At 36.7% G+C, this 15,584-nt stretch overlaps 1 protein-coding gene across 1 annotated transcript in view; it reads left to right on the top strand.

Annotated features, from left to right (window-relative positions):
• Positions 1-650: 650 nt before the first annotated feature.
• Positions 651-15,584, top strand: part of AP4E1 (adaptor related protein complex 4 subunit epsilon 1) — a gene marked incomplete at its 5' end in the record, with an annotated part of 69,122 nt that continues 54,188 nt past the window's right edge. The window contains 6 exons of the mRNA XM_079700852.1: positions 651-800; positions 2,576-2,647; positions 5,616-5,739; positions 9,874-9,947; positions 12,372-12,493; positions 15,101-15,260. Of these exons, the coding sequence (XP_079556978.1) occupies positions 651-800; positions 2,576-2,647; positions 5,616-5,739; positions 9,874-9,947; positions 12,372-12,493; positions 15,101-15,260 (702 nt within the window). The remainder of the gene's footprint in view (positions 801-2,575; positions 2,648-5,615; positions 5,740-9,873; positions 9,948-12,371; positions 12,494-15,100; positions 15,261-15,584) is intronic.

Genomic DNA, 15,584 nt, shown 5'->3' with positions numbered 1-15,584 from the left:
GGAAGGGAAGGGACAGTGGCCAAGAGTCCCCCGTACGCGGCGGGCGCTGAACCCAGTAGGATGAATCCACAGGACAGCCGCGCCGTCATTCAACACCACCAGGGTCCCCGGCACCGCCAGGGCCAGGGCCGTGCGTGGCGCCGGGGCCCAGCATCGATTCCGCCCCTCCGAGTGCGGCCGAGGGAGGTGGGCGGATTGCCGGTGGTCCCCCAGTCAGTGAGAGGCCGCCGAGAGAGGGCCAGGAATGGCCACCTCCCCCGTGCGGTCTCGGGCAGCGCGTAGGCGGCCAAAGGGAAAGGGAGACTTTTGCGGCCGAAGTATAAGAGGGACGGACGGCAGCGGCTACCTCAGGAGGACCCAGAGAAGCTCGGAACGCAGGGGTTGCCATCGAAACCGGGAGCCTCCCGCCCTTCTGCTCCTCCACAGGAGGACCACGTCCACGCAGGCTTGGCGCGCGGTCTTTCGCTTGCGGACTCTCGCGCCCTCCCGCGGCGTGTCTCTAGAACGACACTGTGCTTGTCCGCGCAGAACGCGAATAAAGATTTCTTTTTCAGACAAACAGGAAGTGCCTACGGAGGCCGGGGAGGCGGCGGGGCAGGGCCTGGGCATGAGGCCGGGCGGCGACCGGAGAGCGGGTGGCGGCGGCGGCGATGAGCGACATTGTGGAGAAGACGCTGACGGCGCTGCCGGGACTATTCTTGCAGAACCAGTCGGCTAGCGGGCCCGCGGCCGCCAAGGCGTCCTTCTCCTCCCGACTGGGCGGCCTGGTCCGCGGCATCACCGCGCTCACCTCCAAGCACGTAGGTGTTCTCCGGACCGGGAGGTCAGGGCGCCTCGGGGAGGCCCCCTCGCTGGGAGGCTCCGGTCCGGCGGCGAGCCTCCGGGGCTGGCCGTGAGGCGTGTGTGTCTGTCGGTCCTGGCGTCTGTCCGGAAGCGTCACTTTGCTGCCCGGACTGACAGCTGGGAGGCCGGGTTTCCACGGTTGGCCCTGACACTGACTCATTATTATCTGGGACAGATATCTTTAATATTTGAGCCTCCGTGTGTTTCTTGAACGTTGACGTAACAGAGTACCAATACATATTTCATAGGTTGTTTCGAGAGTTAGGTGAGAGAGACATCGAGCGTGTGAAACTACCAGGTGCCATGGAAATGTCAGCATTATTCTTCTAAAAAGTTTCTTTCGCACTCGCGTTCTTTCTGGCTCCCGGTTCTTTCAACTGCTAGATGTCCTACACTAGAACAGACCCTGCCATTTGAACCTGTTGTTCAGTATGTTTGGGGAGCTTGAGGTTCTTAGGTTAGACCTACGGGTTGGGCAAAGAAAAAGCATAATTCTCCGCAAATGCAGTATTTGCTGAGTAAGTCTCTGCCTCAGATGGGCTTTGAAAACGAGCAGTTATAATGGAAGTTTTTAAGTTCCCACAGACTTTTCAAAGCTTCAAGGGTTTTGTATCTTAAAAAAAGATCATGTGGTAGGTCAAAATCTGTTCAAAAGATATTTGTGGAAGAGACTATGTGTTAGACCCTAAAGAAACAGTGTAAAACACATTTCCTTTCCCCAAGGAATTGGTCCTTCATCTTAGGCTTAAGACAGCTGTAAGCAGTATACAGTGAAATATGTGTCAGGAGAGAAGAAAAGACAAAGAGAGAAGGTTTTTCTTCAAAGTGCTCTGAGGGTTTAAAAAACTTCTTTTTTAAACTGAAATAAGATGATGTTGTACTGGGGAGGATCTGCTTCACATTCAAAAATCACAAAAAAACAATTATTTGTAGACTTGATATTGCTTGTCTTAAAATTTTGTCCTTTGCTAGTTTTTATGAGGTGCCTGAATGAAATAAAATACTTTTGGTTTTAAACTGCAGTTTGAAACTGTACATAAGGTATCTAAATGTAGCAGTACTTCACTAGCATTGTTAGTTCTTGGTTAGTCACCTAATGGGCACCTGCTAATTCAATCTGTAATTTAAAGATAGCATGATATTCGTCAAAATTGGGGCCAATTTTCAAGTGCTTAAGGAGGTGAAATACAATACAGACAGTAGAAGTAACCATATCAGTGTATTTATTCTGTGTGTGTGAGAGAGAGATGGGAAGTGAGGGAAAGGATGCAAACAATAAGGAAAAAAGGATAGGGAAGAAGAATATAGTTTAAGGGAAAAAGAACAGTTTCTGTTTCTGCCTTCTTACCCTGTTTCTGTAGTCCATGAAGAAGGAGAAGGTGTGAGAACCTTATTCTGGGTCACTACATAAAGAATTGCTTTTCTACTTTCTCTCCACTGTTAATTTTTTTAAAAAACCATTTTTTGCTAACCCGTCCTTAAGGGGACAGTAACTGAGTGAAGAAAAGAGGAATGGTGAGTTAGCATGAAAATATTTATTCTTTCCAGGAATGATTCTGAGGGTTGGAGAAATGCCTGTAGGCAATCTTAGGTGCAAAATTTTTGTAACTCTCCTTTAAAATAATGTTTCTTTTTTATTGAAAATATTATAAGTTATATTTTTCCCTTTAAAAATACTGTTACAGTTTAAAAAGATGGTTATTCATGCATTCAAATATTTTCATTTTTTCAGGAGGAAGAGAAATTAATCCAGCAGGAACTGAATAATCTGAAAGCAACTGTTTCTGCTCCTGCTACAACTCTGGTAAGTTTGCATAGTCAGTGCCAGCACATTTTGAATTTGAAATCTGGTCCACTGTGGACTCAATAGGGGCATTAATTGATCAGTTGCTAAAATCTAATTTATCACAGTCGAGATCAGTTATGGATAGTAACAAGTCAGACATTAACTTTAGCCTTTTATTGTTGACTGGCTACACCAGAGCAAGACTTGCTTGACTGTTGTCAGTTCAGTGCCAACATGATGATAGTTACATAAATGTGGGACTCCTGGGACCCCAAGGCTGATCTTATTGTTTTAATGTTGTGCACTGGGAGAAGGTTAGGACACATCATTTAAAATAATATTTTCAGGGAACTTCACAGGTGGCTTCGTGGTTGGGAGTCCACCTGCTAATGCAGGGGACATGGGTTCCATCCCTGGTCCGGGAGGATCCCACATGCCATGGAGCAGCTAAGACCATGTGCCACAACTACTGAGCCTACGCTCTAGAGCCCGTGAGCCACAACTACTGAGCCCGTGCGCCTCAGCTACTGAGGCCCGCATGCCTTAGAGCCTGCACACTGCAACTACTGAGCCCACGTGCTCTAGGGCCCACGTGTTGCAACTACTGAGCCCGCGTGCTGCAGCTACTAAAGCCTGCGCACCTAGAGCCTGTGCTCTGCAACAAGAGAAGCCACTGCAATGAGAAGCCTGCGCACTGTATCAAAGAGTAGCCCCCGCTCACTGCAACTAGAGAAAGCCCGCGCACAGCAACAAAGACCCAACGCAGCCAAAAAAGTAAAAAATAAAATAGTATTTTCAGACCTGAATTGGTATATTGTAAATCTCTCATTTTACTGTTATATCTTGGAATATAGGTTGGCTGACAAGGTAGAAAAGTGATTTTCTTGCTGTAAAACTGAGTATATTGCACAATAGCTAAATCAGGATCTAGTTTTTTAAAAACTTGGTTCCATATAATTTGATTTTCAAACAGCATTCATTCCGCAACTATTTAAGCTGTGACCACCATATGCAGACCACTGTGGGACTGTGGGACTGTCCCTACGTAGTTAGATTAAGGCCTACTTTTTTTTCTTTTAATTTTTATGTGGTTTCAGATAATGAGATTTTTTCCAAGCAACGTTTTTTCAGCAGATATTTTGTGAGTGCCTTCTTTGTGTAAGTTGCTGTGGAATACACTGCTAATAAAAATATTGTGGTGATCATTTTGCATGAATACATGATTATGTGTGTGAATAACACTTGTAAAGACTGAGAGGATATATATATTTCCTTTTATGGTCATAATAATATGTGGACAAATGAAACTCAAAACATAGTTAATGTGATCTATGTGTGTATGTGTATATGTATGTGTATGTATAGATATATATATGTTTTTATGTGTATGTATAAAATCATTGTGTGTTATGATACTTAATAGAAATGTTACAGAGAAATGGCTTCTCTCGTTTCATTTAGTTTGATTTCCATTTTCTATAATTGGCACCAGTAAATACAGTTTTCATGTTACCAGGCATAAACCTGGTGTTGACAGAATTTAGATAAGTAGGTAGAAGTTAGGGAGCCAGAGTTCGAAGGAAGATTTTATAATATTTATGGCCATCCAACTCTGGGCATACTTAACAGAATATTCTGTCCCTGAGTTGGTCATGTAGAAGTTGGATTATAATTTGTTAAAGAAATTTTCTAGAGTGAATTCCTACATTGGGAAAAGCATTTTCTACTTCTCCAAAAATAAGAGAATAATAATGTATGCAGTAGAATTTTACTTAAACAAAGTCCATAATGACTTTTGAAAAACTATGAGATAAAATGTTACAAAATCAGGTTTGATACATAATGGCTTAAATGAACACTTTCACTCCTCATTGATGTAGAAGCCTTTGAAGAGGCTTCCAGTATACTTTAAGCTTGTTTTCTCAGTGTTTAATAGTTTTAATTAATGTGCTGATGGATTAACTTTTATTAAACACAAGTGACCTAAATTAAATCATTAAACATTATTCCCTTAAGATTTTCCTATGGTTTATTTTTAAACTCTTCATATTTACATGTACATGTGTGTGTGTATATATATATATATAAAATCTACTCTCTGTATATAATATATATGAAATATTAAATGTTATTCTTTAAAACATTTTATTTTACTGTTTCTTAAGCATTTTTTGATTCAGTAATCCTGTAATATATTAACCCTAATTAATTTTTAGATATTAAAATAGTCTGAGCTTTTCTTATTTTGAAACACATTTATATTTTAAATTTTTGATTAAAATTTGCTATAAATATTGATGCAGATATTCTCATACTAAGAAAACAGACTTGTAGAATCTCTTAAAACAAGTTATTAGCTCGTGTTGTAAATATTGAAAGATCCAGTTAAGTTAAATATTGGAATGATTATACCATTAATGAAATCATAATAGTTGTGAGAATTGTTGAAAAAGTAATGCTTATAAAACAAACTATCGCCTATTATAATATATAGCGCAGTAATTCTGAAGAAACTCCAGGTGCAATTTAGTCTTTAAATGTGAAAAATATTTTCATTACAGAAATTATTACCAACTTGTGGGAGCTCTATGTATGCTTTCATTTGACAAAGTATATTAAAATGATGTGCTGCATTCTAGAAGCCACGTTAGAGTACCATGAGTGAAATTTTGTCTGAGGAGCATGTGTCTCACATTATAACCAAATTTTATGCAAGGGACACCTAGAATTAGAAATAGCTACATTTGATTTATTTTGTATTGTTGCCAGTAACAAAATATTGAGATAATTTTACTAAAATTTGTACTGTTGGTAGTTAAATTTGGGAGAAACTCTTTATAAAGTCTGACTTTGGGTGATTAATTTATATATGTTATTTCTTCAGTGCCAGGATTAAAGAATTCTCTTATTAAATGATTACAACATACTAAAAAAAAGTCAAAGCATTCTATTTATTTATACTGTTACTGGATATTTTGTTTTTCAGAAAATGATGAAGGAATGTATGGTGAGACTTATATATTGTGAAATGCTTGGATATGATGCTTCCTTTGGTTACATACATGCAATCAAGTTGGCACAACAAGGAAACCTTTTAGAAAAAAGAGTAGGTATGTATGTGTTTTAGACTTTTGCACTTAATGTTGTCCTTAAAGTTCTGGCTGTTACATAAAGTGAATGATGGCAGGTGTGTAGTATGTTTTTAGAATACTGCCTTGTGATTTCCAAAGCTTTAAAAGATAACACTTCAAAAACTCACAGCCTAAAATGGAATCAATTTTCCTGATTCATAGCATTTTGGAGTTATAGAAAAGATGAAAAATTGCCTGTTCTTGTGATGGTAGTTAGATGACTTTGTCAAAACTCATTGAACTATATACTTAAAAGGGTGAATTTTCTTACATGTAAATTATACCTCAGTAAAGCTGATTTTAAAAAGGCTGTCTAACCTCATCAGTTTAATGATAAGGGATGATTTTTTTTATAGACAAAAACTGAAATTGACTTGAAAAATTTTCGGTATCCTGCTCCTAGTTTCACAATTGTTAACTATGAGGATTTGAGGTATCTTTTAAAAAATTTTGTTTCTATAATCAACCTTTAAGTCTATTAGGAAAACAAGGACTTATATCTTGTATTCATATATGTACAGCTTTATATCAGAAACTTAAGAAGGAAGCACTTTGGAATAATATAGGAGTAGAACATGTTCTTATTCAAAGAAGTTGATAGTGTCATGTTGTCAGGGACCAACATTCTTCTCAAGTTATATTGACCTGTGCTGTCAGATGATGGGTACGGCATGGGAGATGTCTTGGTAAAGACTCTGAGACTATATGAACACAGTGTTCCACTTGTTGAATCTCACTCCACCGAAAATACTCTTTTGTGTTCTAGATTTGTTACATTCTTCCCTCCAAGTAGAGTGTCCTCTGGCATCCTGTCTCTCCCTTTCTGTATTCCAAACCAAGTTTTAACTCTTCTGTGATCTCTTAGGTGGCTCCTACCATCTGTTGTCTTACGGTGTTTGTCTTTTCATGTCGTTTCCAAACTAATTCTGAGATCCCTAACAACAGGAAATTTAGAAAACAATAGATAGTCTATACTTTGTACATCTGTTGCTATATTTTGCTTTTTAGACTTTCATGTAATTTTTCCATTTTCAATTGAAATTTATTTTTATTTTTATTATTTTATTGGTTTTTTTGGCCATGCCACGTGGCTTGCAGGATCTTAGTTCCCCGACCAGGGGTTGAACCCAGGCCATGGCAGTGAAAGCACTGAGTCCTAACCACTGGATGGCCAGGGAATTCCCTAAATTTTATTTTTAAAATATGTAAAAATTACATATGTAATTTGTAATTTATACATGGTCCAAAAGTTAAGACCTGATAAAAAGGTATAATCAGAGAAATTTCATTTTTATCTCTAACCCCTCTACCAGCTTTGACCCTTACCCCATAGGTAACTATTTTCATTAGTTTCTGATTAATCTTTCCATTGTTTCATTTTGAAAAAACAAGCAAATTCATGGGTACACACTCAAATACTCTCTCTTACACAGAAGATAACATGCTACAGAGATTACTCTGCACCTTGTTTTGACATCTTTATACTTTTATACAATTGCATAGTTTTCAGTGGGCAGATGGATGTACTGTAGTATTTTCAACTAGGTCCCTATTGGTGGATATATGGGTAATTTTTGTTTTTTGCTCTAATAAATAATGTTGCAGTGAAGGACCTTGTATGTGGGTTATTTCATAGTTATAGTGACTAAGGAAACCTCACAGTCATTTTTATTGAGATTCATGATCTTCCTTAGGAAAGTATTTTATTGACACCTAGAAAGATGTGTCTGTGGGTATCAGATATTCTTTTTTTTTTTTGTGGTACGCGGGCCTCTCACTGTTGTGGCCTCTCCCGTTGCGGAGCACAGGCTCCGAACGAGCAGGCCCAGCGGCCATGGCTCACGGGCCCAGCCGCTCCGCGGCATGTGGGATCTTCCCGGACCGGGGCACGAACTTGCGTCCCCTGCATCGGCAGGCGGACTCTCAACCACTGTGCCACCAGGGAAGCCCCAGATATTTTTTATGTGTGCTAATGAGTGGAAGTTTTTTTTAAGATAGCATTTAAGTTTTTTATGCCTTTACTCCAGTACCATTGCCTCATCTACTCTCCTGAGATTTCTAAGGCTAGCTCTGGTGCTTTCTCTGATGGATAATGCATTCTTATTTTTCACATGAATACTGTTGAGTAAATAAATCTCAGTACCCACTAAGTCAGGAATTATGTTAGGTGCTTTATCTTGTGAGATGTTATTTCGTTTGACAGAGGAGAAAACTGAAGCTCAGAAAGGTCAAGTCAATTTCCCAAGGTCATAGGGCTACTAAATGGTGAAGCCAGAATATAAATCCAAGTTTCTATGAGTCAAAGCCTGTATTCCTATCCTGTACCTCACTCTTAGTCATATCAAATGTATTCTATAATCATAGTTGTTATTCTTTGTTTTCCTGAAACCTTTTAAATGTTTGAATCACAGAATATCTTTTTCCCTGTTTCCTGATTATCAAAACAGTTTCCTTGTTTTCCCTGATTGTCAAAACAGGATATTCTTTTTAACAGATAGAATTAAGATTTCATAAGATTCTGAGGTGGTCTTTGGATTAGTTTGTTGATCTTCTTGTATCTTTTTTTTTTTTTTTTTGTGGTACGAGGGCCTCTCACTGTTGTGGCCTCTCCCGTTGCGGAGCACAGGCTCCGGACGCGCAGGCTCAGCGGCCATGGCTCACGGGCCCAGACGCTCCGCGGCATGTGGGATCTTCCCAGACCGGGGCACGAACCCATGTCCCCTGCATCAGCAGGTGGACTCTCAACCACTGCGCCACCAGGGAAGCCCCCAGATCTTCTTGTATCTTGATATTGGTGACTTGAAAGGGGGTGATATCTTAGCTGAACAGATGTAATCTGATAAGACTTAATTTCTGCTTTAAATGCTGTCTAGGGTTTTTCTCTTTCCTGGTCCTGGTTTGTTCTTTTTTGTCTCTCCTGATTGTGGGAGTGATAGCTCTGCTCCTCTGACCTTCAGTGAAGATGTTGCAGTGGGTCATGCTGCTACTCATTGGTTATGAGAACAGGAAATTTTTAACAGTTTTCCCATCTTCCCCAACAGACACAGTATGGATGCTGGGTAGTAATAGGGATAGTTAACACTAGAATTCCTAATAAAAAGGCTGGAAGAATTGAGAAGAATGAAAAACAATGGGGATGGGAGTCAGGGAATAAGGTCTCAAAGTAGACTGTGTGAGAGACAGAATAGCATAGGGGTTAAAAACATGAACTAACTCCTACTGGTTGGGTTGTAGTCTTGGCTCCACCATGTAGTAGCTGTAGACCTTGGGCAGTTATCCTTTTGGGGCCTCATTATTATATTGGGGATAATAATAATATCTACCTCATAGAGTTGTTGTGAGGATTAAATGAGGTGAGGCTTGTAATGTACTTAACCCACAGTAACTGTCTAACAAATGTTATCGATATTAAGGGTGACAGAAAAATGACATGGAGCATCTAGATTCCATGCACATGGTATTTGTCAGAGTATTAATGTACTTCCTCAATTTTGAGTTATATTTTTTAATGTTTTGATATTATTAAAATAAAAGTACTTAAGTAAATGAGTACGTTTAATGTGGTAGACATTGTTTCTTTCCTCAACAACTTCTATTCATTCAATAGTTTATCATCAAATTGAGAAAATAAGGTATTGTTTATGGCTAATAGATGATTTACATCATATGGATTGGTATCAGGTAGCTCATTCAGTAATACAAATAGCTAGTAACTCACTATTTATTAACTATTAGTAGCTATTAGTTTTTGAATAATTATATTTGGCTACAAGACAAAATGTTTTGATTGATTGTGTAGAGATTTGCACAGAAGATAGAAGGCATATATTCCTAATGTCATTTACAGGACTTTAAGTTGGTGCACATAGCCTCTTTTCCATTTCAGTTATATCCTGTGAAATACCTAATTGTGAGAGTTCAGGATGAAGAACATCTGAAATCTTCCTTACTGAATTTTTTGAACCTTGTTATTTTACTATTTGTTTTTATATTTACCTGTAACTGGTATCTTTGACACTTAAATTTTGGAATATATTATTGCTTTGTTTAACTTCTTGGGAAATGTTAATTTTTGGCAGGTAATTATGAGACTTTTCCTCTCAAATTTTATAGGTTATTTGGCTGTTTCTTTATTTCTACATGAAAGTCATGAACTGTTGCTTCTCCTTGTGAATACAGTTGTAAAGGTATTGTATTGTATGCTGGTTAATATGAAGTCTTAAATTATTCCTTCAGGCATCTGACATTTCTCATCAATCATATTAAATTAAGTATTTTTCAAAGAAGGTAGGCTTATAGAATGGGCTTAGAAAGATCTTTTATATCAGTTTCTGCATCTGTAAAATGAGGATAATAATAGAACTTAACCAAGTTGTTAGGGTTAAATGAAACACTGTAGAGAATAATAGTTGCTACTGCTGCTGTTATTATTGTTTCATTTAAAAAAGCAGAGTTAACGAAAATATACTCAAAATGGTCTAAAGACCTACATGTAAGACCTGAAACCATAAAACTCCTAGAAGAGAACATAGGTGGAACACTCTTTGACATAAATTGTAGCAATATTTTCTTGGATCAGTCTCCTAAGGCAGAAGAAATAAAAGCAAAAATAAACAAATGGGACCTAATTAAGCTTAGAAGCTTTTGCACAGCAAAGGAAATAATTGACAAAACGAAAAGACAACCTATGAAATGGGAGAAAATATTTGCAAATCATGGGACCGACAAGGGGTTAATATTCAAAATATACAAACAGCTCATGCAACTCAATATCAAAAAAAAACAAACAACCGTATGAAAAAATGGGCAGAAGACCTGAATAGACATTTTTCCAAAGAAGACATGTCGATAGCTAACAGGCAAAGAAGACATGTCGATAGCTAACAGAAAAGATGCTCAACATCACTAATTTGAGAAATGCAAATCAAAACCACAATGAGGTATCACCTCATTGAGAATGGCTATCACAAAAAAGTCTGTGAACAGCAAATGTTAGTGAGGATGTGGAGAAAAGGGAACCTTTGTACACAGTTGGTGGGAATGTAAATTGGTCAGCTACTGTGGAAAACAATATGGAGGTTCTTTAAAAAACTAAAAATAGAACTACCATATGATCCAGCAATTTCACTCCTGGGTATATATCTGGAAAAAATGAAGACACTAATTTAAAAAGATACATAACCCCAGTGTTCATAACAGCACTATTATTATTACAGTAGCTGTAAAGACATGGAAGCAGCCCAGGTGCCCATCAGCAGACAATTGGATTAAGAAAATGTGGTATATATACACAATGGAATATTATTCAGCCACAAAAAAGAATGAAATACTGCCATTTGCAGCAATGTGGATGGACCTAGAGAATACTATTGAAGTTAAATATTAGTAAATAAGACAGAGAAGGACAAGTACTGTATGATATCACTTATATATAGAATCTAAAGAATAATACAAATGAATGTATATGCAAAACAGAAACAAACTCACAGACATAGAAAAGAAACTTGTGGTTACCAAAGGGGAGAGAGGGAGGGACAAATTAAGAGTATGGGCTTAATAGATAACAAACTACTATATTTAAAATAGATAAACAACAAGGACAGCATAGGGAATTATACCCATTTATCCTATAATAACCTATAGTGGAGTATAATCTGCAAAAATACTAAATCACTTTGCTGTACACCTGAAACTAATACAATATTATAAATAACTATATTTCAGTAAAAGAATACATTAAAAAAAAGCAGAGGTGGAATTATAACTCAGATCTCCCGACTCTTAGATGCATCTTCCATGCTGTTGTCTTTTTCTTTAGGATCTGTTTTAAAGGAATGTGATATAAACTGAATAATTGAAGTCTTTTAAATTCTGAAAGTCAGTTTAAAGAAGAACAGAGTTTAATTGGGTAACTGAAATGTACAGATAATAAAAACAATTTAATCCATACACAGTATTGTTTCCTGTTAAACGTTTAAACAAAATTGGTAATGAAGTATAATTGAATTGTTGAGCTTTTTCATGTTTATCTTGTTTCAGTCTTTTGATATGGGAGAGAGAGAGTGTGTGTGTGGGTGTGTGGTATCGATACTTTCTGAATTGTTAAGTTATATACTCTCTTAAGTTTACTAGTAGCTTAAACTTTTGCAAACTTTCAAAAACGTAGTTTTGGGTTCTATTAGAACGGTTTGTAAACTTTGTGCTTATGTAAGTATATATGAATGCATGCATTTTATCGTATATATTCAAGAATTGTTTCCTTTTAAACTTCCACTCATATTGTTGATTAACAAGAAGAATTCATAAAATTATTCTGTTACTAGTTTAGAAAAGTTTTAAAGGCTGTAATAAGGAAGACTACTTTGGTCATTGTCAGGACAGAAATACAGTTTCCTTTAGATCAGTTGCCTTTTGGCTGTCTTTATCTATTGACTCTATTAAGGCAAATGAAACAGGGATATTCCTATAAAATATGAGGTAAGCCTAAATGTACAAATTAATTTAAAAAGTTAGTAGAAAACTATTAAGTGTGTAGGACCATTGCAATGTTGAGCTCAATGTCCCTAGATTCAGAATTTGCACTGAATGTTTTCTTTGCTTAATAATGTTAGGACTTGCAGAGCACTAACCTAGTAGAAGTATGTATGGCACTTACTATCGTCAGCCAGATTTTCCCTCGAGAAATGATTCCAGCTGTTCTTCCATTAATAGAAGATAAACTTCAACATTCTAAGTAAGTAAATTCTTTTTGGATAGGTGTCTACACTATGTATTTCAAAAGGAAAATTTATACTCAGAAGTTTATTCTAACTTTAAATTAATGCTACCAGGGTAGAGGATATTCTTTGACTGCCAGGTATAATGCAAAAATCCCTGATATTTGTCCTTTATTGTCCTTTATTTTTATGTGGGTTTAGAAAAATGTTAGGCAACTTTCTAAAGTTAAACTGAGAGTCAGTGAGGCTTAGCATCAGGAATCCTTGGCTTTCTTCCCACTTCTTCTGCTAACCATCAGGGGTCCTGTTTTTCTCTTGGCTATACGGGGTTGGTTGAAGATCCTTCTCACAGAGTTGTTTTGAGGATAAAGTGAAGTAATGGAAAACATATGGAAATGGTTCAAGTGCTGTGAACACAGACCTTCAATGTATTGGGGATGCTTTATATCAAAACTGCAGCTTTCAAATTCTGTTTTATAGAAGAATATATGCAAATGAACCTTAACTTGTAGTATTTTGCTAATCTTGTATGATTCCTTAACTCTCTCCATCTCAACTTGATTACTTTTTCACCACATTTGGAATTATTTTGTTTTTGACCAAGCCCCTTAACTTCATAATCTTTAGAGTTAGGGAAAAGTTTACAGTCACTTGCCATTTTTCCTTTGTGATTGCAGTATTTTAGTTATATATACATTTTTGATAAAGATTTCTTTTGTTACTCATAATATTTCATATGCTTAAGTCAGTATTTTTAGTGTTCTAAGATTTTAAAATGTTGTTTTATGGTTTGTGTTCTTTAAATCTTGGACCATGCATATTTCAGCTAAAAATGATAGCTTTTTCTAAGAATTATGGAATAACTTCAGAGATTTTTTTTTTTTTTTCAGACTTGTAATGTTTTGTTTATATCAAATCTGTGTTTAGAACAAATGATGGGTATGGAAAATTAATTACTGGAAATAAAATATTAGCCTTTCTTAGATAATTAGAGGTTGATATGATCATAGAGCATGTTTTTATGAAATTTTTCCATACCACCACTGTTTCGTGGTACCCATACTTATCCTTTGTATGAAATCTTTCAAAGAATTGAATTTTTTCCTTGTTGCTTCCTATTTACCCTTTCAATTTTTTCCTTATTGCTTCCCATCTACTGTCATTTCAAGTCCTGGCCTTTCCTGTCTTCTACCAGTTAGAGTTTAGACTTTCTGAAACTCTGCTTTTGCAATTATGGCCATACCTAACTCCATGCTATGGAGTAAAGACCTAAAGACAGAGCTGTGGGACAGAGCTACAGATAAGCCAGTAGATATCACAACGAAGCTATGAGACAGGGCTTGGACTCAACTTTTGAATCCCTGGTTATATTTCAGCACACCAAACTCACAGCCCGAATCCAGGTTTTTTGATATCTTGTGTTATTGCCACCACTTTGGGCCAGACCTAGGGCTTCCTGAGCCTGTTCAGAGTTTGTATTCTTTTTCCTCACGTCATTTACTTACTCTCTCCCAGAACTCATATTGGTTAATGCCCGACAGCAATACATTGGGATATAGTTTACAGTTACTGTAGTATTAATACTAATGGCAAATCTTTTGTTAATCTGCTTTTCTTTTTATGTGAAAAGAATTTTCCAGCATGACATAGTTTACCTAGGAAGATAGTAGGTTGCTTGTTAATGCAGAGGCTGGGTGACCATGTGTTAGGAATCTTATAAAAAGTATTCTTGAGTGGAACACAGAGGATTGCATTGAATAATCTCTATTTTGAGATTCTATGATTTTAGGTAACAGAAATACATATTAAGGAACCCTGAAAATAAATACTTCTGTACTGCTGTTGTGGGCACTGCCAGCATAGTCTGCAAATATGAACTTTGTGGAAATAGGTATAAGAGACAAAAACAAAGAATATAATTCCTTGGAAACTACATTATGTTCATAGGATAGCAACTCTTTATTTTTGCTTCTTGTGTGCTAGACATTATCTGTTACAAATGAAGTGCAAGACTTGTGTATACTTTCCTCTTCATTGTATTGAGGTTTTTGAAACATGAGCTGGGCAAGGAGAGGAGTAACATCTTTTAATGTAAGTCCCCCCTTATACTCCCCTGCCCCCCCCCAAGTATTTGGAGTATGTTTGCCCATGATATAAAAAAAGAAATATGAAAGCTAGAATGTTAAGGAGACTTTTAATATTGATGAAGAGACTGTTTAATGTTATTGGCAGAAATTACCTCTCACTCATTTAAACTTACTGTTGATTCTTTTCCCAATTTCTAGAGATATGGCTTTCAAAAATGGAATTAGGGAATTAAGGAATTTATCTTTCCTGGTTTGTTTTGGTTTCAAAAGTAATATATACTTGTTACCAAAAAATTTTATAACTAGAGAAATATATAACATGGACAGTTAAAGTCTCTTGAGGTCTTACCTCCTAGAGATAACCACTTTTTATAGTTTGGTAGATTAGAATAAAAAATTAATAATAAATGTGTAATTCTTTCTTTTTAGCTTCAGGTAACAGCTGATATTTTACAATCATCTGGTCCATGATCTTTTCAAACTAATAAATGCCTGATAATTCAGATGGTTTATTTAGATTTTAACTTTTATCTTTAGGGAGATTATACGAAGAAAAGCTGTCCTAGCATTATATAAATTCTATCTCATCGCTCCTAATCAAGTACAGCATATCCATATTAAGTTTCGGAAAGCACTTTGTGACAGAGATGTTGGGGTCATGGCTGCTTCCTTGCACATATACCTTAGGATGATTAAGGTAAGTTGGCATTTTGAGCAGGTACTGAGTAGCTACCATTAGAAAAATTGTAATTATGTAATTAAAAGAAAACTCATATTTTTCAGTAAAATGCTTGTCACATTTAAATTTATATTATTGACACTTTAATAGTAATTTTTGCATGTTGTTGATCACATGAGTTGTAGACAAATTATAGATTTAGTCTTTTTTTATGCCTAAAATTTTTTCATGTTACGAAAGAAGCATGGAAAAATGGTAGCTCTGGAAAGTGGTTGAAATTTGCAGATTTGCGGTTTTTCAAGCAGTCTCCCTTTTATACAACTTCATGGGATACATATAATG

This window comes from Hyperoodon ampullatus (genome assembly GCF_949752795.1).
Source record: "Hyperoodon ampullatus genome assembly, chromosome: 3".
Classification (NCBI taxonomy): Eukaryota; Metazoa; Chordata; class Mammalia; order Artiodactyla; family Ziphiidae; genus Hyperoodon; species Hyperoodon ampullatus.
Note: the sequence above shows the minus strand (reverse complement) of the source record. Positions and strands in the feature narration are given on the sequence as shown.